The sequence below is a fragment of the Choloepus didactylus genome, chromosome 12, assembly GCF_015220235.1.
Source record: "Choloepus didactylus isolate mChoDid1 chromosome 12, mChoDid1.pri, whole genome shotgun sequence".
NCBI lineage: Eukaryota > Metazoa > Chordata > Mammalia > Pilosa > Megalonychidae > Choloepus > Choloepus didactylus.
This window is the reverse complement of record NC_051318.1, coordinates 3503846-3512771: the sequence shown is the minus strand read 5'-3', so window position 1 is coordinate 3512771 and position 8926 is coordinate 3503846. Positions and strand designations below refer to the sequence as shown.

Here is an 8926-nt window from a genome sequence, read left to right as displayed (position 1 = left end):
CGAGACAATGCACAATCACTCACACACACACACATAAGACAAAACCGGGATGTAGCTTTCGTTTAACAAATGTTGACTGTTCTCACTCATGTGTTGTTTTCCCAGACTTGTTCAACGGGATGTTCTCTCTCCTACACAAGCATCCTGGGCTGACCCTCCCTGTCCAATCATATTCCAAGGCAGATTCCCATTCCACGATGACCTGGGGATGCTCCCACAGCCCCCCTCTCTTCTCCCCATCCCGCTTCTGGTGTGATTCTCCCCTTCACCTCAGCCCCCACCATGGAAATAAAAGGCAGCTGAAATTACACAGAAGGGTAGGGAATGGTGTGTGAACGTACATTTCCAGCCCAGGCCCCTCCTACAGTGGAATAAACCACATGGAGCACCTCCCATAAAAGGTCAGAAGAGCTCAACCTCGATGAAGCTCAGAGTCAGGCAGTTAAACCTTGTATAAAAAATTACCCATGATTCCCTTGAGTAATGCCGTATTTATTTATATTTCTTAAAGAGGGCATGCCTATTTTATACAGGTCACCAGTGCTGCAGTCTGTTCTCTACACATAGTTCTTAATAATTTTCCAGTTTCTCCTCCTTGCATTTTTAAGCTGAAGTACGTTCTGGGAGTTGAGCCCACACTTGTTTATTGCTTCCACATCCTTGACAGATTCTGGTCCTGAGTCGTTATCTAAGATGACAACAGGCTGCTGACGACTTGGTTGCCTCCCACACTTGATAGCCTGCCATAGCATTTTGTTCCGTGTTCCGAGGCACATGGAGACGTTTTCTTTGTTGGCCAGACTTTTGAGGTCTCGGTGCTGCACACAAGAGGAGAGCGCGTAAAGCCAAGGTCTCCACGCACAGCAAGGATGGGTAAGACTGTGGGAAATCCCACGTGGACTCTTGCTTTCCTCCTCGTTTGCTGCCTTCCCTGGTGTGCCTGGAAATCCTGGGAGAAGAGTGAACTGGGAGCCGGGAGGAAGCTCTCTGTCACCCTGTAGGACGGGTACTTGATGTAACCTCTGCAGAGCATCAGACTCATCTGAGATCATCACTTCAGGTCCCTCCTCCGTCCTCGGTCATGGTTGGAGACGGGATCAGTGGTCCGTTTTTTTCCTTTGCAGCTGCATCTTCCAGAAACTAGATTCAATTTTTAAATTGCTTATTGGCCCCTATTTCAAAAGATACCCACCCTGGACCACAAGGGGTTTCTGGTTCCCCTTGGGGCCGAGTCTGGCCTCTTGCCACACTAGAGACCTCACCCCAACCCCTGGGAGCAAGGAGCAGGTCTCAGGTTGTGAGGAGTGTGAGTAGCGAGATCTGCGGGACGTGGTGTTTGCAGCCTGGGGACGGTGACACGAAACACAGGCTCCCACTGGCCTCGCGCTTCTGCTGTGCCGCTTCTCACTGTCCCTGCCCAGGACCCCACTGGCTACTGGGGACCCACAGCGGGCTTCTCTCAGACCAGCTACTCGTGAGTCCCCGTTAGAAAACAGCTCTCTCACCCCCAGGGGCTGCCGAAGCCCCTACCTGTGACTGGGCATTTAAAGTGCAGGAAAGATTCCTCTGAAGGTGCCTGGTGAGCGAGGCTGAGCCTAGCTGGGGTCCTTGGAGGCCCAGATCGCGACTCACGCCAGCAGGTGGTGGCGGGAAGGAAGGCACGGTGCAACCTTGCTCCTGGTCCTTGGGCACAGCCTTGGACGTGTTTCCTGGACGTGTGCCTCTGCCTCACCCTCTGAGGCTTCACCTCCAGCACCTGTGGGTCGGTGGCCGGGAAGCTGATGGTCCCAGCAAATATTTGAACTTCCCTGATGCCCACTGAAGAACCAGCTTCCATCACTGCGTTCCTTTAGCAGCTGGTAACATTTTTGCTGACTTACTGCATATTATTCCAAGAATATTTTCTTGATATCTTTGGGGATAAATTATTTTTTCTCAACATTTCCATTGAAAAAATGTCAAACTTACTGAAAAGTTGCAAGAGTGGTAACAATGGACACCTTTGTTCAGCTAAATGAACACTGCCTTCAACTAAATGAACCAGTCATTGACATTTGGACACATTTGCATTTTTGTCCTTCTGTGTGTATGTATGTGTCCTTTTTCTGGCTTTGGTGGAACCAGTTGAGGGTTAGTTGCTGATATCGTGACACTTTACAGCAAGATACTTCAGTATGCGCCTTTTAAGAACAAAACGACCTACTATATCACCCTCAAGAAATTTCATCTTGATATAATACAGTTATCAAATATATAGTCTATGTTCAGATTTCCCCAGTTGTCCTAATAATGTCCTCTATAGCAAAACTGTTTTTTTCTTAATTTATCCAAAAGCACTGCGTGTAGGGGATAAATCTTTTGAAATCTGCATCCTCCTTTTTTTTCTCTGAGTATTCAGCCGATTACTAAATAATGTGATTTGCCAAAACTGGATGTCTCCAAAACTTAGCCTGACTAAGCTGCCAGTCACTAAGCATTATTCTTTTTCAGTGCCCATTTTTCTGAGGAAACCATCATCATACTTTGTCACACTTAGAGGACTAGAAGAATGAGAGAATCTAGCTGGCAAAATTCATTTGTATATGTTATGCTAAACACCAGGCTAATATCCAGAAGGGAAGGGCAATTAACAGACTATGTAATCAACCAGGGTTCTATTTGCGGTTTTATTATGAAGGGCACTGGTTCATTAATTCAAGTAAATGCTTTGCCTTGATTATAAATGACATCAAGTGGATACTCAGTGAGCTGAAGGCCTTGCTGGGAAATGCAAGACTCACAAGATTTGTACACGTGATGTGCTGATCCATTTTAAGGAATAGGCTATAAGCACCTGAGTTTCAACAAACGCATGACTGTAGTTGTCAATAGAGATAGATATAGATAGTGGCCTGCTTAACTAATTTGCTGATACTTGAGTTCTTTTCAGACAACATTTTCCCCCAAATTGTTTCTGTATACATGCTTTTCATGGATGGAAAAATGGTTATCAGTCTGTGGTGTATTCTTATATGCAAAATAGAGAATTGCATGTATTAGATAATTTGACTTTCTCTCTTGTGCCTCAATTTTCAAAATATTTTAAGTGGAAATGAAGTTTGGGGTTTAAACTATGGAATGAATGAATTATCTACAACATATCCATTCTTGTAAATTTAAAATCCGTGCACAAAACACAGCAATAGGCATTTTACTGAAACATGAACAGAAACCTTGTTAAACACATTCAACTGGTATCTATGGGAGACGGAGGGAAAGGGGATGATTCCAGAAGGGGGAGAAAGAGGGATCAATGACAACAAAAAGCCAACAAACTCGGAAATTGATGCATTTAAAGAAACATGAAAGAAAAGAAAGAGTGGAATTGGCAGGGAGCAGTACAATCTCACATTTTCCTCTTGTTACACGGGCTGGCAGCCACGTCCCAAGGCTGCCCATTTCGGAGGGAGCTACTTAAATTTAAGGTGGGCTTTGGAACAAAACCTTTCCAAACTTCACTATATAAGGAGGCTGTTAGGGATGTTTTCTGACTAGACAAAAATATACTGGATACACATCTTAGCTATAGAAATAAAATGAGGGACAACAGAAGGGGGCAGATGCCATCTCATTCTCCTACCACAGTTGAGTTTAATGAGAGTTTTTAAAAACCTGTCCAGTCCTGTTAAAAATAAACCAGCTGTTTTGTATATTAATGCTATGATTTAATTAAATCCTGTGGCTCAGAGAAACAACTTTTTAAATACACTTCTAAAGTACTGAAAATGATTGGAGCTGGTGGGGAGAGGGATAGACTCGAACCCAAGCCCTCTTTTATAAGAGTGCTCTCACATCTTGAAAGTCCAGTCCTGCTTCTGACTGTCTCCCCGCTGATTCCTAGCTGCCTCACCCTCAGTCTCCAACTCATTCTTTCTTGGGCTGTTTGATTTTTCTCAAGTCAGGTTTTTCGCCAATGACCTTCTCCCCCACTCTCTACGAGTGGCTGGCATCGTTCTGCTGTTTCCTGATGAGATCTTGCTTTCCTTCAACCTTCAAGTTGCTGCTTTTCTCACTTCAATTTTAGACTAATTGTGTTGCTCATGGTGGGTCCTTGGTTTTTCTGAACACCATAAAAGATTCATAAAAGTGCTATGCCCATAAATGGAAAACTGCCCATTTAAACCATCTATATTATTCTAAGACAATATTGTTTTTAAATGATTGTTCTTGCCAAGACAGTGATTTGGATCTAGAATCTTCCCATGTAATATGCATATTTACTAAAAATCTATGAATAATAATAATTTGGTTTCCACAGAAAATCAGTGCTATATAATGCAAGAGAATTCATATCCGTAGTTACTTTTGAGACCATACAAGATGTCTGGTCAACAACAGTTGTGTTCATATCCTATTTTGAAATCCTTTCTTCATTTATTTATTTTTTGAATTCCCTTAGACTACCCTTTTTATATAGCAAGAAAGGTATATTCAGAATATTCTACAAATTTTACCTTATGTGAATTACAAATTTTTAAAGGATTAGGACAAAATAAGTTGTTTAACACAAGAGGACAATAGGATGCAGAGTATACTTTGACTTTTTTGCTGATTTAGGCCCGAGGGTAGCCTGGGTGGACCGTGGCCATCACTGAGAGAGAGAGATGGGAGACAGAACTGAGTCCAAAGCAACCCAATGACCCACCTTAGAAATTTATTGTTAAAAACAAATCACTGATACCAAGCTGTCCTGATTATAGTTCCTGACCATCCACTTGACCTGTAGGTAAAGAGGACTATTTTTCACTTCTGTCTTTCACTGTCCAATCCAGAGCCATGAATTCCGATGTATTATTCAGAATCTGCATCTCTCCAGAGGGCTTCTCCTAAGATGGCCCTCAGCATGTGATGGAGGATAGACTCAGTTTATTTCCTTACTTTTTTTTTTCCTTTTTATTAGGCTGATATGAGGAATCAAAATTCTACTCTTACTGTCCCAGGGCAGCGTCCTGATAAGGAAGAAGCAGTTGTCAGTGGGCAGCTGCACAGACGGCTGCATCAGCTGAGCACACAGTGCGGGACACGACAGACTGTGTCTTCATCATTGCACGCCCAGGGCGAAGTGCTTGCTATTGACAACACGTGACGCTTTGCCCCTTTCAGACGTGGGCTCCCGCCACTTCTCTGTCGCTGGGAAGGGTCCTCTTTCCCCAGGCCGCTGCCCGCCTCGGTCCACACTGCTTCCCCGTGGACCCTGGCCGCCAGGAGGGAGAAAGAAAAGAGCAGTTCTCTGCTCCTGCTGAAGACGGCCACTCCCCTCCTCGCCCCGTCACACACACACACACACACACACATGCGCGCGCACACACGCACACACGCGCGTGCACACGTGCTTTCACAAAGTGAATTCTCGGGGTGTTTCCGCGTATACTGTCTTGACCCCTGAGTAACACAGTGAGGAGGGAGGGAAGGTGCCACATTAATTTGCAGATGAGGAAAGTGAAGTTCAGAAAATTTGGGTAAATGTGCCCAAGATCCCAAAGATAACAGAGAATTCAGGCCTCAAACCTGAGTCTCTTGACATAAATCTGGTCCTCTCCTCACCACCCAAAGGAAGTCAACCTTTTTCCTCCCTCTTCTGAATTAATCTAAGGTTTTTTATTCCACGCTTAACGTAGGCAGAACAAAGTACTTAGGGACACCTGAAGGAAATGAAATGCATAGAATGACCTCAGGGAGATAAAGTTTTTATAAACAGATCAGCACATTATAAACCTTCAACATACAGCTAGGAAGACAAGTCAAACAATCCTGCAAAACATGCTAACGGGAGATGCAGGGATTACGGTGTGGGCTGGGGAACGGGTGGAATTAATTTTCTGGAGGAGGACGGTTTAGAGCTAACTTTTTGGGTCCTATTCTCAAAGCCATCCACTTGGAGCATCTGTGGAAATTGCGACAGATGAGCACATCAGAAGTGTGTTCTCCCTTTTATTTTCTCTTGAGTTCCTTAGAGAAATCTGGCACCCTAAGGTATCGTGGACTATAAGAAACATTCATTTTTATAATCATCATTTGTCGTATAAAGACATAAACATTACTTTGTTCCTGGGGGAGTTTACCCTTATAATTAAGTCCTTACTGAAATAAAAGAAACTGAAAATGAGAAAATAAATGTGGTGTTTTTCCAAGGAATGCATTCAGTTGCACTTTTCTTTTTTTCATTCTCAGTGGATACCTGATCCTGCCCCCTTTGTTTGAAAAGCAAGACGTCTTGATGTGCTGATTATAACAGCTCTCCATTTTTGCTGATGCTACCATTGAAAAAAGAAGGCAGATTCGGTTCTTTTTAACCCCCGTGTGAAAACTCTGACTTTTCACACTGGTGCATTCCGTGTTCCTCCGTAACAATGTCTGCGCCCGACCTTCCGTCTGGGGTTTGTGGAAATGTAGAGAACGGAACTTTCCTGCAGCTGTTTCCCACATCCCTCTCCACTTCAGTGGACCCGTCCTCCAGCCACCTGTCCAATGTCTATGTCTATGTGTCCATTTTCCTCAGCCTTTTAGCATTTCTGCTGCTGCTTTTAATCATTGCCCTCCAAAGGCTGAAAAACATCATCTCATCCAGTTCCTCCTTCCCGGAATACCCAAGTGAGGCTGGCAGTTCCTTCACAATTTGGAAGTCTGTTAGTATTCCTCGCAAAGGTCCACACTTTCCAACCTTCTCCTGAAGGACATGGGAGAATCCTGCAGTGCTGGAGCGGCTGGGGCTTCCCCTCGGAGGGAGCGTGGCATGAAGCAGTCGCCCTTTCTTTTGTGCAGCAGTTAGACCTGTTTCCCTCTCTCCTTCATCTCTGATTTCTGTGGATGATGCTTTTCGTCTGTGATGAAGAAGCCGAGGCTGACAGAAATGCCAGCAAATCTGGAGGTGCAGAATTTCACACAAACTGCCTGACGAATCTGGAGCGGCTTCTTGGGGATGGATCCGTTAATCCACTTCTGTGGATGCCGTGAACTCACCTGACGCAGCCCCTCGGTGGATGTTGGATATGGACTCTCGCACTTCATTTCTCTCAAACCATTGGAGCCAGCAGGAGCTCAGGCAGATTAAGTCTTTGGACTGTTCAGAAGATTTTTTCCACAGTTGAAAGATAGAGTGGAGACACCAAATTTTAAGGCAGAGCATCAATTTAAATTTAACGGATAACATTTCTAAAACGGGGAACAAAACTATGCTAAATATTGTACCTAATTTCACTTTAGCAAATGGAAGTCACATTTATTGATGAAGCTAAGTCGTATTTGGAAAAGTTTTGAAGGACTTTAACTTTTAAGAGCAAGACAAATATGTGTCATGATGCAGTGGTAATGTATTTCTGCCTTCTGCTTTTTATTCCACTTATGTTACAGTCATCACGTCCCTGTCGTGATAAATTCTTTGTGGTAATTGATGTTCTGTTACTAACTGTAAGAGAAGCATCAGAAGAGACACCAAGAAGTTTCTGTTGTTTATCTGTAATTTCCATGTCTGGAAAATAGGCATTTAGTTGTATTTTATACAATTATCAGGCCCATCAATCGTGTAAGTGTGTTCCTGTATTCAGTTTGACAGTCGATAACTTTAGTGCAGAGTTCTCTAAGGCGCCGAGATGTCGGCTGTTTGCTCTCTCCACGTTAGGTTTGAAAGCTTTCCAGACCAAATTGCTAAGATCCCCTGTTGTCAGCGCTCCGTGAATGTTACATGTTCTCTTCGTTAATTGCTGTGTGTTGCCGGAATACTCTGCACTAGGATTCCAGGTCTGGGTTTATATGAAACTTAGACACTCGAGTTGTGCAGCTGCCGACAGCGTGAGACCCTGGGCTCGGGTGAGCCGAGCGCGTCGGAGCTCTGTCAGGTTTTGCCCTGGCTCGGGGCAGAGAAGCGAGCACGGGAAGGGATGTGGAGGACACCAAGAGGCACCTAAATCCCAAAGTAGGCAACGACAGCTGCTTCAGAGGAAGACTTTTAATTTAAAGATGAACGGCCCCCAACGGAGACACCGAACTCCCCTTCGGACGTCACCACCAGCAGCCACCGCATCGCCTGCCGCAGGCCCCCCGGCCGCTTCCTGGGCTGGGAACCGCGTCAGACGCCCGGAAGGCGGCTTCTATTCCCATTTTCTAATCCAGTCCGCTTCGCTTAGGCCTCGTTGAAACCGTTTATATATAAAGTGTGTCAGATGTCTCTCCACACGCCACCGTACCTGACAGAGTCTGCTGCCCTGAAATGTGTCATTAGTGAAACGTTTTCCTCTGCTGCCACTTCCAGCATGCGGGTGAGCGGGGGTGTTATTATGTAGTATAAAAGCCGGACTAGAAAACTCTGCTATTTTAGATAATTGCCAGCATTCTCTGATATATAAATGTATATCTGTATTCTCCCAATTAGAAGTCATGTCAAACTACACAGGGTTACAGAGGCAACTATATTATCAGTTTTTCTTTTTGGTTAATCTTGTGATATTTTGGTTATAAAGGAAGAAGGGGTGTCGGTGATGTGGTTTTAAAAAATAAACAAGTTTGCCACTCAATAGGATGATATGAGTATGATCTGTTCTAAAGGGTAATATTATATTCTTTCCTCCTGAAAGAGATACAAAGATTTCTGACATTAAAAAAAAAAAAAAAAAAATTTGCAAGCACACCCGCTCCCCTCCCCAGCCCCAGTGGATCCTGCTGTCAGCTTTCAGCAGTTAATTAGGAGCCACATCCAAAGCTGTAAAGTAGGATTTGTCATCCCCAGCTTGCCAAGGTACCGACTGCACAACTCGAGATGAACTTGTGCTGTTCAGGAAGCCCCACGCGGGCTGGTGATAAAGTAGGAAGAGCCGCCCCTTCCGAGCTTGCTGCCTCTCTCACTTTTCTGGGACGTGGCCCAGCAGTGGCCCCAGGGCTTTTCCTGCCCCTC

General features: G+C 44.6%; 1 protein-coding gene across 1 annotated transcript; it reads left to right on the top strand.

The window, feature by feature from the left end:
• The first annotated feature begins 6293 nt into the window (after positions 1-6293).
• SERTM1 (serine rich and transmembrane domain containing 1) lies at positions 6294-6808 on the top strand. Its single transcript, XM_037800624.1, is given in 2 exon segments — positions 6294-6648; positions 6651-6808. Coding segments are annotated over 2 exon segments (417 nt in total). The 5' UTR covers positions 6294-6389.
• The last annotated feature ends 2118 nt before the right edge of the window (positions 6809-8926 follow it).